The following is a 19965-nucleotide window of genomic DNA, read 5'->3' as shown; positions in this document are numbered from 1 at the left end:
TGTAAATGGGGGGAAACACAACTTTCTGAAAACACCCAGGCTAAGTTTCTTAGCTAGACAGCAGAAACGCTGCTATTGTGCACACGCACATGGCCAAAATAAATAGTTGCGCACACCCCAGTAGGTGAACATTCAGAACAAGTTTTCCCCCGTTGTCTCATGGCTCCCAGTCCATATTCTATTGAGACTTAATAATTTTATTTTGTCAGTCACCGTAATATTAATCCAACTTGGTCATCTGTCCACTGAAATGTCAGTGTTTTCCCATTGTTAATGTTTCGAGCGGACTGCTCTCCGCTGCATGTGTGTGGTTTCATTACAGAACCAAACAACAGCACCCACCAGTGGCCCAACATGAAAACTACATCATTTTTAAGATTTCTGCTATTTCTATGTAAACAGACATGGTTTTCTAAAATGAAAATGCAAAAACTATGTGTTTTCACTCTAAACGTAGTAAAGGAGTCCTGAGAAACAGCCAGCCCACCCAGGTTGCACCTCATAACCACGCTCACCTTCTCCTCTCGCCTCCACTCGTCCCTCAATCTCCTCATGCATGAGATGATGATGTACGTCTCCTTCCCGACCCCCTCCACCCTTTTCTTCCAATGTATTTATTTACCCCACTTATACAGGAAACGAATCAAGGTCAGCACACAGTGCGGCATGCGGCTATTAAGATTCATTGTAATGCAAATTCTCCGTCAGCAAGTGCGCTGACAGGCGCTGACAAGGTGGGCAACACGCAAAACAGCCACACGTGAGCACTCTCACATGCATGTACAACACACCAAAGCATCTGTTCTGGAAAAGCTTCGCGTGAAGTTTTGCGAGGGAAAGATTTCTTCCAGCACGCCTCCCTCCTAGTTCCTATTCCACCATTTTTCCCAGAGCATATCCCATATTTCAAGCATATGTGCTTTACTATGGCACACAGCAACAATAGCTTCATTATCCGTTTGAAGAGAGACCCTACAACACAATGGAACATTTGCTTTTCAGGCAAACAATGGCCGACGAATAATGAGCAGATTTTTAGTTGTTCCACCTCTGGAAGAAGTTCACCACCTCCAGGTCAAACTGCTTGATGATTTACTCACACAGTTTTAAATGGTAAAAAGTCTATGTAAACCTGCTGTTTCCCAATTTAGAAACCCACCTGTCTTGTGATGACCCTTAAGATCAGTGGTTCCAAAACTTTTTCTTGATTTTTACCATTGTAAACCTCGGTGAGCCCCCACCTCCACCACACAATTAGAAAAAAAAGCTGAAAGAGCCTCATCACGCACTATATGTGAAATACAGTTTCATCATTATAGAATACAACTCTGAGGTGTTTGGTGGCCTGGTGTTTCAGCTTGCAAAGTTTTAAACTGTTTTGTCACTGCAAAAGATGAATTCAGCTCTGGTTTTCTACAGTGCTTCAATGCAACCATATTTAACTCTTGGTGCTTGCTTTTTCTTTTTGACAGATGACACTTTGAAATGTTTTATCCTCTGGTACTTGATGAGCTCACCTTTATGGATACTGCGGACACTTTTAAATCGTACATTTTTGTATCTATAAATTTAAATTAATTATACAGTTTCAATGTTAATGCTTAAAGTTAGTGGTTTTGTGACTTAAGTGGATGAAATGCTGAGTAGTGTGAATACCAAGGTTGATCATTTTAGGCCCACTTTTTTACACAACGACATTTTGAAGTGAAATTGTAAAACTTCCATTGCATCTTGGGTGCCCGTTTACATGGCAACGGTGCTTGGAGCTACTAGAAATACAACTTTTTGAAAAGGTGGAACTTTTTGAAGATGCTCTGACTCTGTCTCCTTGTGCATGGGTGAACATGCAACTTTTTGTAAATGCTCAAGCTGTCTACGTATAGACGATGGAAACACTACTGCTGTGCATGGGCACGGCAATAGTAAAATGGTAAAAGGATTTCACTTATATCGCGCTTTTCAACTCATCGAGCAGTACCAAAGCGATTTACATCCTTAGTCACATTCACCCATTCACACACCAATGGTGGCAGCTGCCATGCATAGCGCTCAATCTTTCCATTGGGAGCAATTTGGGGTCTTGCTCAAGGACACTTCACCAAGTGAACAGGTAGAGATGGGGAATTGAACCTCCAATCTTCCAATTGGGAGACGACCTGTCATGACTCCCAGTCCATATTCTCCTGGGACTTGGTTTTATAGTTGAAAAAAACAATCCACCGTCATCTGCACGCATGTGTCTTCAGCGTTGCTGCCATACAGGGAAATCTGCTTTGCCATTTCACAGGATTTTCTAAATTTACACAAGAATGAAACAGGTAAAGAATGTATATGGATGAAGAGCTAAACCAGCAAGCCACATCCTCTTCATGCTCTGATTGGCCAGACAAGTCCTTTGCTTGAACTCCTCACACTCGCTTGATCGTTTGAACATTCCTCTCATAGTCGTTGCTGTTATGTTTCATGTGAATGACTACATTCACGAATGCCTTCAAGGAAAGACCATTTCACATGTCTGTCGGCCAACAATAACACAAGACTTCCCCCCCCCTTACATCTACTGCATGACAGCCAGATTGTACCTCTGTTGTATATGCAGTCACTCTCAGTACCTTTAACATCAGTTGATGTTCAAGGTTTTCAGGCACCAGGTGAACCAGCAGTTTTTCAGTTGTTGTTAAAGTTTTGAATCTAGGTAAGGAAACAAAATGGTTTCTCATGTTAGACAAGAAGCCCTCATTAGTCACCTGAGAAACAAAGAGTGCCAACAGGCTGTAACACTACGTTTCAACTCAGGGCTAAATGTAAAAGGGGTCAGCCAACCCTACCTCAGCTTTCTTTATGGAGCGTAAAAATGTCTTTAAAAATGTGCAATTAATCAAACATGTGCTACTTATTACTATGAACCTGAGGCTCTCAACGTCTCCTTGCCTAAATGGTAATTTAACTTGGTCCAAATCAATTTTTCACACTGATTTGTACACTATAAAATGTATTTCCATTAATTGTATAAATATTTCACATGAGTCTTTTGCATACATAATAAGCTCACCTTACAACTAGTGAGGACACGTGAGAAAATATTTATCCTGCATGCTATGGGGTACTCATCATCAAAGACTGAAAAACTGAGGAAATTAACATCACACATGCTCAATGCCTGTTGCCAAAACGGTTGAATTCCTTCATTTCCAATGAAGGATGCACCGAAACCACTTTTGTAAAGGATGAATACAAGTATGGGTACTAACCTTCTTGCTTACACCGAGTCCAGATACCAGTACTTGTTCAATGCCATTAAGCCTAATAGATACTCCATCTGCAAATGATAGGTGAAGGCTGTGTTGCTGCAAACCGCCTCCACACAGCCTCTGTGCCGACGCTACATCACCTCCAACAGCCTTGCTTGAAGGCTCCATAATACAGCTGTGTTTACAGTACACATAGCGCAGTTTATATTGCACAGTGCGTATAGCATTGCGCTATGTGTACCGTAGACTGTAGACCCAGGGACTGAGCTCATTGTTAAAGAGTGTCAGTCACACTTTAATCATGCTTAGCATGTAGCATCGCTGGTGTGTGAGCCTGAAACTCTTGAGCATGTCGCATGTAGCATGACTCAGCACTACTGGATCCACTGAGCAGTTAAATGACTCAGTGACATCGGGCTAAGTGTGCTGCTCTAAATGTCTCTGGTGTTGTACTAACTATCTTTCCATCCTCTTGATATTTTGTCAGAACATTATTTACAGTCTTTCTTTGGTCTATCGATCCCATAGATATTAAAGAATCTCCACACTGTGTACGCCTGTGCTCTCTTGTCCACCTCGCCGGGTTGTATCAGGGACCTTTCATGAGTACGAGAACTCCATTCTGTATCAGACCTAATACTGGTATCAATATTAGTACATCCCTACTTCTACTTAAGTCAGAGCCCATTTTTATTTGGCTCTGTTTGCCTTCATTTCTTAAACTCTGAGTTTCCAGTAAATCCAACTTCCCACCTTCTGAGATTACAGCTAAATGCTTCGAGTCATTATGTCACCGACCCTCTTCAACATTTACTGTACCTGTAATGTTCTGTTTATTGATCTCCAAGTGTTCTGTCTGATATCCGGGAAGAGGAAATCTCTGGGTGTGTTGAAGCAGGTATTTGGCAGCAGTTTGCAGTGCTGTGGCTCACATGTAGCAGCTAACAAAGTGAGAGATACCTGCCAAATGCATGCAGCCGTGGCAAACCCTCTGAGGGAGTGGACAATCCCAACTGAAACACTTCTGATTAACTGCTCAAGCAAATCTAGAACAAACCTTTTGTAAGCTTTGCTGAAGGTTGTAGGAGTGGTTGGACATCCTCTTTGCTCAGTGATACTCTAGATTAGGAGTAAGGCTGTGGACTCGCTCTCAAATTCTCCAGGCTAGGTAATTCAATAATACTAGACAACATTTCAAAGGAATGATGTCAAAGGAAAAGCTTTTCACAAGGTAGCACCAGGTGGATTTATACCTTGCGAAAGTGCAGGATTTTAATCTCAAACAACAACTTTTGCAACAACCAAGTACTTAGTAGCTAAATAAACTAATCTGCAGTACACAACATATGTTGTCTTATGGAAGTAACATCAGCACATGACTGAACCAATAAAAACAAATGAATACAAAAATAAATAAAAAAATATGCACATAATGAAAGTAAAAAAAATTTAAATAAACATTTAAACAATGATATATACAAATATTTACGCCTGAAAACAAGACAATACTATACAATGATGAATCTGGAAAAGAAGATAGACGTAACTGATAACATGACTGTCCAATATTGTTCAAATGTAAGCCTGAAAAGAAAAGAAACATGCAAAATAGTAATCTGCAAAAATAACCAAGAAAACCCAAAACAACAAAAACAAATGTGCAAAACAATGCATTTGGACGACATTGAGAACCACTGTCATAGATAACATAACATAGGAAACAGGCATAACACAGGGAACTTATCACATTCAACATAATCCCAGATCTTATTTACATAGCAATTTTGACAGTAACATAAATTATATCAACCAGAAACAAACACAAATATGTATCAGTCATACATCCTGACACCGATGCAGCTACAGCAACGGGCCAGCTCCATCTCTAGAGATGACTCCCATCCCCTGGCCAGAGAGTTCCAGCTCCTGCCATTTAGACAGAGATTTAAAGCTCCAAAAATTAAAAGGAGCCGCTACAGGAGCAGCTTTGTTCCTGCTGCCATTTCCTTTTTAAATCAATCTTGAAAGCACTTTACTCTTGGGTGTTGTTTAGTAATGAATTTCGACCAGATTTTTATCTATTTATTGTTCCTTTTCCAACTGTATCAACAAGTTGTCATAATAGTATTTTGGTGGCTCCTTCTATTTATTGATTTATTGATTGATTCACTCTTTAACCTGTCAGTGAGTCTGTGAGTGCCCGTCTCTGTCTGTGTCCCTACTGTCTTTTACTGTCCTGCGTTTTAATATATGTGTATGTACTGTCAGATGCCCTCTCTGCTGCGCACAAAATCTACATACGGGTATCAATTAAGTCACCTTGACCTTGACCTTGATCTGTGTTGCTTCTAGATGGATAGACGTAGAGTATGTGAGTGTGACATGGCTTGAAAGAGGTAAAAGAAAAACTAGTTGGGGAGGGTTTTGGCAAAATCATAGAAATCCATGTGAAGACAGGTTATTCGGCTGAGTTGTTACTCCATCAACAGCAAACTGGTGACACGGTGAGGCAGAGAACTAGTATTTATTCTGCAGCAGGTGGAAGTGGCAATCAGTGCTGATGGCTGGCAGGTGCTTGGCTGGGAAATACTTGGCTGGCAACACAAAACACAGAAGGCAGAAAAGAAAAAAAACACCAAAACATAGATCCTAACAGTTGCCAGTGAACACTGAATGAAGCTCCACATTCACTGTGCTGTCATGGAACATGGACTGAAACAATGGTTTTATTCTATTGAAGGTGACATATTCAGCTCTGAGTGTTGACGTTGAGTTCTGCATCACCACAGGAGGCTTCAGGAAACAAGAGGAACATGCTGGATGAACATGAAGCCAAACATCAGGAGCCAGTTAACAAGGTGGCGACAGGTGCTGGACATTGTTTAAACCTCAACCTTTAATATGCTGCTTCTCATAATATGTTGGGCACCAGTGAGGATGATCCCATATGGAAGGGGCCGACATAACCAGAGCATGAGTGCGACACTAACTGGAGCAACCCTGTGCCAGGAACAAGCTAGAAACTTACTTGCACAGACTGGTAAATGGCCTTGTTCATCAACACGTCAGCGTTTTAAAGTGAAAACGATTTTGGGGGTCCATTTACATGTTTACACACTTTTCTCAAACACAAACACAAAAACAATGCGTTTTCACTTGAAATGTTGTGGTGTAAATGGGGTGTTTATCTCATGGTGGTGTGAGGCCGGTCTGGAACGGCGTCCACCTCCTGCAAACACACAGAGTGGTCCACACACGTTCACTATTTACACTTACTTCAAATACATGTTTTTAGACTTTGGAGGAAACGTCAGTACTTGCAGAACACAAGACATTCACTAAACGGCCCTCTTGCCTGGAATCGAACAGGACATATTTGCTGTGTGGGGAAGTGTGCTTGGAACAACATGACAATGCAGAATCATTTTCCTTCAGGGGCCACACAGCGTAATTTGATCTCAAATGGGCCGGACGAGGAAAAAAATACATCATAATATATAAATAAGTGGAACTCTAAATCTCTGTTTTTCTTTTAGTGGAACAAAGTATTAATATATCATTAGGGAGTTTATATTTAATGAACTATCCTTTGACAAGACCTGACAAACCTGAGAACTGAATAAAAGAACTAAAATTTCAGCAAAATGAAGCATCAGTTCACCAGGTACTTTACAACTTACAGATCACAGTGGATTTTTATTTCAACATGTATGTCTTCAAAGGCTTAAAAGATTAATTAATTAATCCTGACCACCTGAACTGACCCACCACATGATACAGACTGAAGTGCACCCCTGGTGGTCAAATAGATACATTGCAGTTACTATCAGATTTCACACAGAAGGAAAATGTCATCTTGTGGGCCGGATTGGACTCTCTAGTGGGCCATGGGCCATACATTTGACACCCTTCAACTACAGTGTAGCAGGATATCAGGTTTTCTATCTTCTTTGTTTAAAGCAGGGTGAGGCAGGCTCAGAGTGAACTATTTGTTACATTGCCAATTAATCAGGTTCCTTGGGCAGTTTATGGTCTTTCAGCTTCATCACATCCTTTGATGAGGATGTTACCATTTTATATTTCCCATTTGTGCCACATGAAACGTGAAGTGAAAGGTTATCTCTGCTGGTCTTGACACAGACCGCCTGCACCCTGCCTGCATCTCCACCTGTGTGTTGATGAACTCATGTTATGTGTTGGGTGTGTGTGGTTACTGTGGCTGTATCCAACACCAACCGCACCCATGTGCACGTCTACGTGTGTCTTACATTACCATAACCTTTGCGCCTGTGTGTGTGTGTGTGTGTAACCCTCCCTGTGAATCTGTCAGAGACTTCAAAGCGCCCGCCACCTCTCTCCTTGATAAACGAGCTGTTCCGATGTTTATCGTGACCTGCTTTTCAACTCAGGGGCTCCCACAAAAAAACATCAAGGGATGGAGGGATTAATGGGATAAAAAAGGAGAGAACGCGGTGTGGGATGAATAGCTCAAATAGAAATAGTTTACGGCTCCTGCGGGGGCTCGGAGAGTGAATGACGGGGACGCCATGGCCTCCAGTCTGTTCCTCCATAGTGCTGCACACTGTCGTATGTACGTATCGGAGCATCTTTAATGCAGGTGTGTGGGCGACTTCATTCGGTGTGTTTCCCATTTCTGTTCATTTTCAAACAACTACAACAGCTACACAATGTAATGCAAATCAACAAAAGGCTGTGCTTCCTTCTTTGTAGAGTCACATGAAAATTTAACCCTGATTTGACTTGTTGGTGAGTTACGGCAGAGCTTCAGCGTGCAGCGCTGGAAACACTTGATGCTAACACTCTGACATGCCCTCCAGACATTTCAATGTAATCTGCATCAAATTTATTTTCCCATCATGGCTTTTCAGCACAGAGCTTTCAGTGATTACATTTTCATACTTGGAGCTACTCGAAGCTAACTAACACCAACTTATATTTATCAAAACGTTGTGGCCATTTACAAAAGCAGAATAAAAAAAAGTTACAAACTAAATTTTTCATCCAGGATCAGTAGCTTGGATCCGCCTTTATTTCTGAATTTGTCTCTTCACATTAATATTGCAGGTAAGAAAGCTTCAGCAGTGTGATAACTGCAAATAATATATGTAGCACCAACAAGGGCATTGTGTGTATCACTGACTTGCTTACAGCATGTGGTGCCAGGCCCAAATGGAATAAATCTACTTAAAAAGCTTCAAACAGCTTCTTACTTCATGGCTGTTGTTCACAGCTGGTATCTCATGATGCCACAGCAGAGTCATTGGACTGTGCTTCAGTGGTGAACCTATAGGATGATAGTGTGAAATCTCTCAATATGCTCTAAATGTGCACTGCAAACACTGCAAGTCCCTCTGGGTTTGTAGGCATGTTGGCCCCGTGTCTGTAAATAAATTAGGGTGTTTTTGTCTGAGCAGAGATTTCTTGGTAAACAGTGGAAGAAGTTGAGCTGGTAAATCCATTACAGCAACACTGCAAGCTGCTCCTCCTCCTCCCCATCCTCCACCCACTGCTTCACCCACCCAGAGCTCCCGGCGCTGCGGTGGGTTCAGCCCACCGGAAAGTTCTCTTCCTCCTGCATGTGTCCTGGGTATCTCCGGTTTTCACTGAGTCAGATAAACACATTAGTGCTAATTACTCATATATTTATTGTGAGACACACATTTGCAATCCCTGTGAAATTACCTTGAACACAATTAGCTGTCATACTGACAAGAAAAACGCATCAATTTAATTAGTAACATGGTTTCAAAGCTAAACCTTGTCGACAGTTTAATTTTCAACTTGCCCTCATACAGAAAACAGGTGAAGATATGAAAAAGCACACTATTATCTAGAGATGCGACAAAACCAGTATCGGGTATCACGTCTACTGCATGGAAAACTTTTACTTGCAATAGGTGCCTGATACAACCTTGTGAGTACTACGTGATGTCATATCTCAGCAACATCAGCAGCAGGTAGACGAGAGGTTGAGTGATGTTGCAGTTTTGAAGATTCTTTAATATTAATGAGAACGACAAATGTAAGACGGACTGTAAATTATGTTCTGGTAAAATATCAAGAGAAGGAAACTGAAAGTTCATCCAACACCAGCAACTTAATCATCAGCAACTTAATCACCAGAGACATTTGGACCAGCAGAGTTACCCCGATGTTGCTCAGTAGTTTAACAGCTCAGTGGTTCAGGAGGATTTTACTCCGAGTTGTGCTACATGCTACATGCTACATGCTAAACATGGACAAACATTAGCACACAGCAGCGATAGCTTTGAATGTCGTATTTTTTAACCATTCCAGAGTGAATCTCAACCCAGCAGCAGCACCACCGTTAGCTTGTCCTCTGCTCAGGACTTGCTGGGGACGGCCTGGCTGTCCATCGAGGAGCCCCAGGCCATTGGCCTGTGACGACCTCACTGTTGGCTTTGTATTATTTTTCTAAACTAAACAAAGTTGATGCGAAACGAACTGTTTGTTTTCTTTTTTCCAAATGACAATCGATAAAGAATTACATCATTAAGCAGAATCGAAAATTGAATCGGAATTGGAAAAATCGTATCAATTCCCGTCCCTACTGAGAGACATACTGATTCAACTTCATTGTCATGGAGGTTGTCATGCATGACGATACATTACATGGGGAAGGCAGATAATACAAAGAGAAGTGTTTCAGTTTATCTCATCCTCATTATGCCATCATCATATTTATCTTAATGAGAATGAGGAGTTTTTCAAAACAACAGGAATTTTATTGGTCCTAAACCTTAAGGGGTTAGAGCAGTCTTTTTTTTTAAAGTCACCTGTGCAAGAAATACCTTGCCCCCCTGCGTCAACAGATCCTGATGACCGGCAGTGATATTCTCACACAAACCAATAAATTCAAGTACTAGTGGGACACCAGTGATTGATCACTACCTCATGGTTCAATGAACTGGCATCCTCAGTAATTAAACCTCACACTCTTTTGAAAAAGAACATTTTATATAAGTAAGTTATGCCATGAAGCTACTTATTGAAATATATGCAGCCTCCATTTACATAGTTTTCAGCTTTTACAAACTAGTCGTTCTTTTTCCGCAGACATAAAGGTTTGTCTGCACTGTGTTCTTTAAGGAACTCCAAAAAACGGGTTATGATGCCGTCAAGTGAGAAGCCGGTGATTGATGACTTGCTTGAAGCTCCTTTATGACAAAATTAAACTTCAGATATCAGACACATTTTAAAAAGTGAAAAGCTGCCTCATACTGCTATATTCACAATATACAAAGCATGAAGTTAATCATGGTTCTAAACCGTGTTTAAAGTGATGGTTATTTCTTCTAATATCTGAAATTTAGACTGCCTTTACACACAATTGTTTTTGCTTTTTCAGTCTGAAGTTCCACAGTTGAATGACAACATCATGACAATGAATCTCGTTTACACGACAAATGCAGAAACACTGAAAACGACATCGTTGTCATGTTGGGCCACTAGTGGCTGCTGCTGGTTGTTCATGGTTTGATCTTGAATTAAAGATAAAAATAAAAACGCTGTATTCAAAATAAAAATAATTGTATGAAAGGTTTTTTTCAACTTAAATATAATTTTGATCCAGCTCTGGAAATCTTTTGATGATATAATTTATTAGACTTTTTTAATCTTATACTTTTTTTAATAGGTGGTATTTTGTTTTCAGATTAGGATCGTATTACTTTTCACATTCAAAGATTAATTTTTTTTCACTACGAAAACTTTTTTTCACTTTCAAATCGCATTTTTTTAAACTTGTGGCCCTATGCCGGTGAAGGGGGTGTGGCATTGACTGAGAAGGGCGTGGGCTTATGAGTGACAGCATAGCAAAGAAAGCTCACGGCCTTCCCTGATTTATGACATGAAGATCATGTGATCTCAATGAATATAGCCACACTATTAACATGCGTACTCACATTTTACTACATTCAATACACACTGCATTGTGAGAGAGGGTCGACCCCCACTCATATAAACAGCGGTGTGAAATGGAAACAACAGCCTGAAGCGGCAAGAGGAGACCAATAACCAGGAAGTAAAGTCCTCACACAAATTATATGATGAATTATAATTAAGGACAAAGCTGTATTCACCGACATTGAAGTATTTGATTTTATAGCACAGTATTAATCCCCAGGATTGACCCATCAGTAGCAGCCACACAGAGCAGCGCTCAGGGGGAAGAGAGGGTCTTGCACAGGGACCCACGAAGCAGGTTTTTTAGAATGTGAGAGGAAACCCCCCCCACACACACAGAGAACATACAAATTCCCCAGAGAAAGGCCCCGGTTCCATACTTCAACCCACAACCTTCTCACTGTGAGGCGAGAGCACTAACCACTGAGCCACCATGCTGATATTCCTAAAGAAATAATAACATACTTTACTTGCATTTCTTTGGTGACACCGGGGGGCCCAGCTCCGCCTGCCCCAAATGACCCATCATCACTAATGCTTCGTATTCTTTCCATGTATTGAGATAGTTTGGAGGTATTTTAGAATACATACTAGTCAATAAACACAGTTCTGTTCAACGCCACACACAGAAGAGTCGTTCTTCTGAGAGTTAATGGAAATCCCAATAAATCAGGTGATCATTGTCAGCAGGTGGAAATGGAATCAAAGATTAAATGCCACACTGGCATTGTACATGGTCACTGTAATGAGGGCATTTACAGCAGGTTCCAATGACAATCTGTTAAAACTGATGTCTCATATTATCCATCATACAATTGAGTGTAACTGTTTCACAAGCGTTACAATTGAATTTCTGCATGTGTACTACCAAGGCTTGTGAGGGTTTCACTCCATTTTTAGGTGTGTCTTAAAAATGTCTCAGCCAATCATCCTGAATACATTTTAAATATTCGCTTTATTAAAACTTCCGCTGCAGTTGGACATCCAATTTCATGGTCTCTTTATCTGCACCTTTTGAAGTTTAAACACCTAAAGTGGCTCCTATAAGCTTAACAAGGAGACGTTGGGCTAATGCTGCGTCTGTAAACCAACACACGGCATAAATCACCCCGTGAGGAAGGGCAAACATCAACTGTGTGTGTGTGTGTGTGTGTGCGTGCGTGTGTTACCCCTGCCCCATTTACCATAGCAGAAGCCTATTAACCGCCTGGAAAGAGAATATATTTATCAGAGCCCCCTCTATTATTAATCAGTGCAGAGTTAAAAGTGAATATGTATCAGAAGAGCTGAATTGGTTGAAACACGGTCTGGATTCTGATGGTCTCTCTGGGAGTATCAACAGTGCAGCGCCTTTTCAGCCCAAATCTGAGCAGAAAGAAGTAGGACTTTCATCTCCTGCTCTGTGGTCTCTGCGGTTACAAGGCCTGTAATTATACATAGATTGATGAAGGGCTGGTGGATGAGGTGGTGTGTGTGTGTGTGTGTGTGTGTGGGGGGGGGGGGGGGGGGGGGGGGGGGGGGGGGGGGGGTAAAAGGAATGCTTTAGAGAAGATGGCACAGTTTTGAGAAAGTTGAAGCGATGCACAGCTTGCTATGAGAGTGTGATTCATGCCTTTCTGGCTGCACTTTCTCCGAATTTTATCCTGGTCTGAGTGATTATGGGAGTGCAGCTTCACTGCAAGCCCTATTTTTACTCTATTTATTCTCTCTCTCCCTGCAGCCTGTGAGGTGGGTTTTTATAAGCCGGTGGCAGGCGATGGCCTGTGTGGAAAATGTCCTCAGCACAGTCACTCGGAGACCAGAGCTGCCCTCTCCTGCCCCTGTGACTCCAACTACTACCGAGCAGCCGATGACCCGCCAGCGGCTTCGTGCTCCCGTAAGCGCAGACAAACCATACAACCCGATCCCATGCAGGCCTCCAAAGATGAAGTGCACACAAATACACAGTGTGCCTGAGCTTATCTAAGCCTCCAAAAATCCAATTTTCTTCTTTAGACATGATCAAACCTGGCAGTGAACTGGAATCTCTTTCCTTCTTTTCTTCAGGCCCTCCATCTGCTCCGGTGAACGTCATCTCCTCAGTCAACGGGACCTCGGTGAATTTAGAGTGGGATCGCCCTCTGGACACCGGCGGCCGCAGCGACTTGCAGTACGGCGTGATGTGTCTGAAGTGCTTGGGGGAAGGTGGCCCCTGCGAGGACTGCTCCTCCTCGCCGGGTGGTGGCGGCAGCGGGAGCACGGGCGGAGGAAAAGTGGGAGGAGGGGCTGGCAATGGGGGAGGGGGCATGGTGGAGCGCTTGGGCACGGCGGCAGTTCGGTTCGTCCCCCGACAGAACGGACTCAAGGAGCCCTGGGTGACGGTGCTCAACCTGGTGGCCCACACCAACTACTCCTTCCGCATCCAGGCCACAAACGCCGTGACTCACCTGAGCAACGAGCCGTCGCCTTACGCTCTGGTCAACATCACGACTAACCAGGCAGGTAGGGTTCACAACAAGCTGCACATTATTACATCTTTTATGCAAATTACTACTGACTGTATTCGTAATGTGATAACTCCCCAAAAATTTGCCATATGATATGTATTGGTTGTGGTCTAGTGCCTGGATGGAGGAAAGGTCAACCAGTGACCTTGGTTTGAATGTTTCTGTTATAATATAAGTCACTTCACAGCCTTGGCCACTGTTTAAACCAGATGTTGACACACAAAGCAACAAAGCCATCACACTACTATACAGAAATTGACATCAAAGAGTGAAGATAACAACAAATTTCTCTCATACAATCGGAGCTATAGGACACATGTTCATAAAATATTCACACAGTTCATAGTCTTTACCATAAATTTACCATCAAGCCATGGCATATTATCTGTATGATGTCCAGGGTTCTGGTTTCATCTCTGGAAATGACTCCCTCGGGATGGTAAAAATGTAAAGCAGGGATGCTTTTTGCCTTTTGCAAATGCAAAATATATCTGTATTTCATTGGACATGCAACCCTGTGAGACTATATAATATTAAACCAGATTATCAGGCTTGTCGGATTTTACTATCTCTTTGTCCTGTTGCGCATTTCGAGTTAAAGTAGTGCAGGACGAGTTTTAAAAAACTGTAGTTTCAACTTTTACTGTATTTTCCAGACTAATGAGCGCACCTGGATATAAGCCACACCCGCAAAATTTAAAAAGAAAAAAAAAGTACATATATAGGCCACGCTTGACTATAAGCCGCAGGTGTCTATGTTGTAACAAGGCAGGAACGCAAATCTGTCTTTCATAGTGCTGGACATTCCTGCACACAGCACTGTGTGTGTGTGTGTGTGTGTGTGTGTGTGTGTGTGTGTGTGTGTGTGTGTGTGTGTGTGTGTGTGTGTGTGTGTGTGTGTGTGTGTGTGTGTGTGTGTGTGTGTGTGTGTGTGTGTGTGTGTGTGTGTGTGTGTGTGTGTGTGCGCGCGCGTGCGTGCGCATGGTTCGCCTGCTGCAGAGAAGCCAGCAGAGAGAGAGCGAGAGAGAGAGAGAGAGAGACAGAGAGAGAGAGAGAGAGAGAGAGAGAGAGAGAGAGAGAGAGAGACCCACACACAATCACAGGGTTTTATCTCTCTTGACAAAGTATTTTATCGGTTATTTGCTGATTGTGATTCTGAGGAGGAAGATTTCCCAGCCACGTAGTCCAGCAGGGCGGATTTACGTGATGCACCTGAACGCATCACTCTCGGCCTTCAGCTGCTGCAGTTCTTGACCGCAGAAAGAAGCACAAGACGAGGTCATGAAGAGCAGAAATATCACTTTGAGGGCAGGTTTTGGAGAAGCAGAGGCTCAAAACAGCATGCATCTACATGTGAAAGTAGAATCTGGCGGCATGAAACCTGTTAACCCGTAAATATCCATAAATTAGCCGTGCCCTTTTATAAGCTGCATGGTTCAGAGCGTGTGGAAAAAGTTGCGGCTTATAGTCTGGAAATTATGGGATGCAAGCAATGTAGAAACAGGATATGTTGTTGATGATCATAATCTGAGATGATTTTGTCTGTAGAAACATCTTAAAACTCAGACTGAGAATAATCTTCTGCAAGAACTTACTCCAATGTATTCGCAGCTTTGTTAAACAGTGATATCCGTTTCCTGAGACAACTCATGAGTATGCTCTAATAGTAATGTACTCATGAGGTATTAAAGGGTTTGAAATTTAGAGAAATTATTTTGCTGGATTCCAGACTTTGAGCTGGAATTCAAACTTGACCAGAGACCAAATTGATTTATGTCAAACACACAACAACTGAAAGAAAAGACACAGACCTTGAGTTCAGGTGGTGTGAATTAGAGACGATAACATTAATGAAGTACATGTTGCCCCATTAGGAGAATTATTTAAGAATCAACCCTTAAGAATGGAAATATTTATACATTATGCTTACAGATACATACATACATACACACACACACACACACACACACACACACACACACACACACACACACACACACACACACACACACACATACATACATACATACATACATACATACATACATACATACATACATACATACATACACACACACATACATAGCTTATTGGGTTACATAATGAATAGGATCTCATTCATACGACAAAGTGAAAATGCATAATTTTTTCTTTCAGAGAAGTTTTGTGTTTCCACAGCTGCATTTTGAAAATGATATCCATTTAGACAAAAACAACAGAAACACTGTAAACTATGTTGTTTTCCTGTGTGTCTGTTTTGTACTGAAACCACACACACATGCAGCAGCAACCGATCGGCTCTGAATATTAACAATGGGAGAACACGCACATTGTCGTGGACAGACGGCCAAGTTTGATTGTTATTATGGTGGCTGTCAAAATAAAACTACCAGTCCAGGAGAATATGGACTGGGGGTCATGACACCTCAGAGGAAAAGTTGTTCCGATTGTCCAGCTCCTGAGCATGTGCACCACTACTACGGCGGTGGTGCGCCTGCGCAGTAGCAGTGCTTTGGAAAAGTTGCATTTTCCCCCGTTGGCTGTTTAGATGTGACGTCCTTCTTCAGTCGATTGTCTTGGCTCTCATTGTGCCACGGTTGCTGTCGTCTCAAAAACAATGTTCACCCTCCTAGCTTAGCATTAAGTAATGCACTTACCAGTTAACAACTAGGTGGTAAACCTGAAGGAGCACTTAGTGGCTGTTTGACTGTAAAGACCAACACTGCTAAAGGAACGCACAGATCAGATACAGGAAGACAGAAACATGACTCTGGTTCAGCCATATCAGTCTGAAAGCATCATTGTTTATTCATGTTTTAAAGACATTTTTAGATAACATTCAAGTACTGTAACTACTTTTAAATGGTTTATTGATGCAACAGTAAAGAGCCATTTCTTCAGCAGGTGCCAACAAAGCTGCTTTTATTTCAAAACACCAAGAGTGTGAGACGTTACCTTTCATCAAGCTTAGCAGTGAAGGGTCATGTTAGACTTTCCATCAATTAAACACTGCGAATCAAGTATTTACATTGGAACGCTGAATTACATTAATATTAACCTTGTACGTCATTGTTTCCCTGGCACAGACAGCCAGTTGTGGCAAATGGACTCAGTATAACAAGCTCAGACACTGAACGTGCGGACTCAGACTCAAAAATAGAGGATGGAGGATCAAAAATACAAAAGCTTGATAAAACATGGAAACGTCACACAGACAATCACACAGAGGGAGGAAGTCAGGGTCAGAACGAGAGGGAAAAAAGTTACCGACAAAAAAACACAGGAAGTGAATGACAAGATTAGACATGAGTGACTTTGTTTATTTAACATTAAATGCAGGTGACACCAAAAGACCTAACATGAACCTAAACTAAGTAATGACGTCAATATAAAGCACTAAACAATAATACACGCAACGAGACATAACAGGGTCTCCAAACGTCGTCTGACACAAACCCTCTACTAGTTATGATATTTTAATTTATTTTGCCGATTAGCAAAGACTAGGTTCACTTTGCATCATTGTTGCGAGTTGACCTTGAGCCACGAATACTAAAGGTCATATTTACATAAGAATAGAAATACCAGAGTCATTCATTACAAAAAACAACTCCATACCACTCCTCTAATAAATAACTGTCTCTGCTTTTTTTCCCCTTAAATGCCAACAGTGCACAAGTTCTTAAATACTTTTAAAAAGTGCTGTCTTTAGGAAAATTTGGGCTGATAATAAAAAAAAGCTGTTGTGCACAAAAAAGCTGTAAAAACAAGCTGGAACAGCTGCAACTGTCAGTAAACTGTACTCATATCTGTCTGTGGTACTTCGATCTATTCTACTTTTCAAAGCTCCAGGACCCACTTTATACATAAATTCACTTTCTAATGGTTTTCTAACAGCAATTTGTCACGGGAGCCTGTGTATGAGGCCCCAGAAGTGAAGACAGTCTGTTCCTCTCTGTCACTTGCTCCACTTTTTCGTGGATCTGTGCACATACAGGTGATTCAGAGATTTTCCTTTCATGACGTCATGCAGGGAAATAACCACTCTATCTAGTAGTGATACTAACTTTGACCCTCCTAAAGGTAGATAGAAACCTACAAAGATTACTGACAGTAGGATACATCTCTAGATGCACTTCATCAGTGATAGTACCTGGGTTCATCTGGTGTTGTGGCCCTTTCAACTTCAGACACCCTCGCCCAGGCGACCCGACTATGAGTGATCAGTTCCCGGCCTGTGTCCAAGAAGCATGAATCCACGGTTTGTCCCTTTTGATCCACAGCCATCTCGAGGCTTTCTCAGCTCCGAAGCTCTCTTGATGGCCTTCCTCTTACATGTGCCAGTGATGCCCAGTAAGCTGAAGGCTTTGCATAGGGACTTGCCTGCAAAGCCTCTCTCTCCTACTTCAATGGGCGAGCACATGGCCCACCTCCGTCTGGGGCACTCCACCACCAGCTCTGTGTACTTCTCTTGCATTTTTTCATGGGCTTCTTCGATTCTCTCCTCCCAGGGCACTGTAAGCTCCAGCATGATTACTTGCTTTGATGTTTCAGAGACCAGCAGTATATCTGGTGGTAGGGTTGTCTCAACAATGGCTTCAGGAACTTTGAGTTGGGTTACCAAGTCCACCCTCATCGACCAGTTGCGAGCTGATCCAAGGAGGCCTGCTTGGGTATTTGGGTGCAGCTTTGAATGATGTCCCACTGAAACAAAAGCTATCTGGCATCTTGGTGGTGGGTGACACTTACTCAGGTCGATGGCACTACAGATGGACTCTGCGATAAGCTTCAGCACCTGGTCGTGTTGCCAGCGGTAATGACCCTCCCCGAGTGTTTTGGGACGAGTGCTAAATATGTGCTCCAGAGTTCCTCTTCCTTGGCACAAGGGACATGCTGGTGATTCCACCTTGCTCCAACAGAAAAGGTTGGATGGGCTGGGTAGAACATTATGCATGGACTGTATGAGGAACTTGATCCGGAAAGGTTCTGCCTTACACAGCTCAGACCATATGACTTTGCGATCCATTGCCTGTTCCCATTTGATCCATGCACCCGACTGCCGCATCCCTGCCATCTGGCTTGCACGAAGCTCCTCAACGCCAGCTCTTACGTACTTCTGGACCATGTCCCTCCTCTCTTTGCCCCAAGCCTTGCTGTAGTTGGTTGTACTAATGCTTCCCAGTTGTCAGGGACCAAGCAGTTAGGCAACCAGGAAAACAGGTTTTTCTGAAAAAGGGTTTTTATTTACCCCAAAAAATTACAAAATACAAACTTAAGTTTCTGTGACAATAAAAGAGGTCAACAAAACAAACTCAAAATATCTAACAAACCGAGACGTTAACACAACCAACTGACCTAACAGAATGAGCCATGAGGGAGTATATACAGTATAGTGGCGTGGTAAAACCAACTAAAGGCAAGGCAAGGCAATGCAAGGCAAATTTATTTATAGAGCAAACACAAGGCAATTCACAGTGCTTTACAAAGAAATAAAAGCAATTTTAAATTTACATTAAAGTTTTAGAAGAAATTAAAGAAATCCATTAAAATAAATAATGAAGAAAAGCATAATAAATAAGATAAGAGATTAATTTTTTTATTCAAAAGCCTGTGCGTATAGGAATGTTTTAAGTCCTGATTTAAAAGAGGTGAGTGTGTCAGCAGTCTTCAGGTGTTCAGGAAGTTTATTCCACAGGTGAGGAGGTAGGAACTAAAAGCTGCTTCACCTTGTTTGTTTCTGAGTCTAGGAACACTGAGTAAACCTCTTCTTGAGGACCTTAGAGGTCTGGAGGTTTGATATTCTAGAAGTCAATCTGAGATGGATTTAGGCCCAAGACCATTCAAAGCTTTATAGACCAGAAGGAAGATTTTGAAGTCAATCCTTTGGTGCACAGGCAGCCAGTGCAGGGATTGGAGCCCGGGTGTAATGTGCTCCACCCTCTGTGTGTTGGTGTAATGTGCTCCACCCTCTTTGTGTTGGTGAGGACTCTGGCTTCAGTGTTCTGGAATAGCTGCAGTTGTCTGACAGATTTTTTACTGAGGCCTGTAAACACACCCTTACAATAATCTAACCTACTGAAAATAAATGCATGAACAAGTTTCTCAGAATCTTGTTGGGTCAGAAATCCTTTGATTCTTGCAATATTTTTCAGATGGTAGTAAGCTGATTTTGTTATTGTCTTAATGTGGCTGTTGAATTTCAGGTCTGAGTCCAGAACTCCACCCAGATTTCTGGCCTGATTTGATGTCCTGAGTGACATGGAGTCAAGATGAGCACTGAT

General features: G+C 42.1%; 1 protein-coding gene across 1 annotated transcript in view; it reads left to right on the top strand.

Moving 5' to 3' along the window:
- Window positions 1-19965, top strand: part of epha8 (eph receptor A8) — a gene marked incomplete at its 3' end in the record, with an annotated part of 205090 nt that overhangs the window by 146112 nt on the left and 39013 nt on the right. Inside the window, exons 7-8 of the mRNA XM_080461821.1 lie at window positions 12919-13074; window positions 13245-13679. Coding sequence (XP_080317947.1) covers window positions 12919-13074; window positions 13245-13679 — 591 coding nt within the window. The remainder of the gene's footprint in view (window positions 1-12918; window positions 13075-13244; window positions 13680-19965) is intronic.

This window comes from Lipophrys pholis (assembly GCF_963383615.2).
Source record: "Lipophrys pholis genome assembly, chromosome: 4".
In the NCBI taxonomy this organism is placed as follows: domain Eukaryota; kingdom Metazoa; phylum Chordata; class Actinopteri; order Blenniiformes; family Blenniidae; genus Lipophrys; species Lipophrys pholis.
The sequence above is the reverse complement of the archived record's forward strand: the minus strand, read 5'-3'. Positions and strand labels throughout refer to the sequence as shown.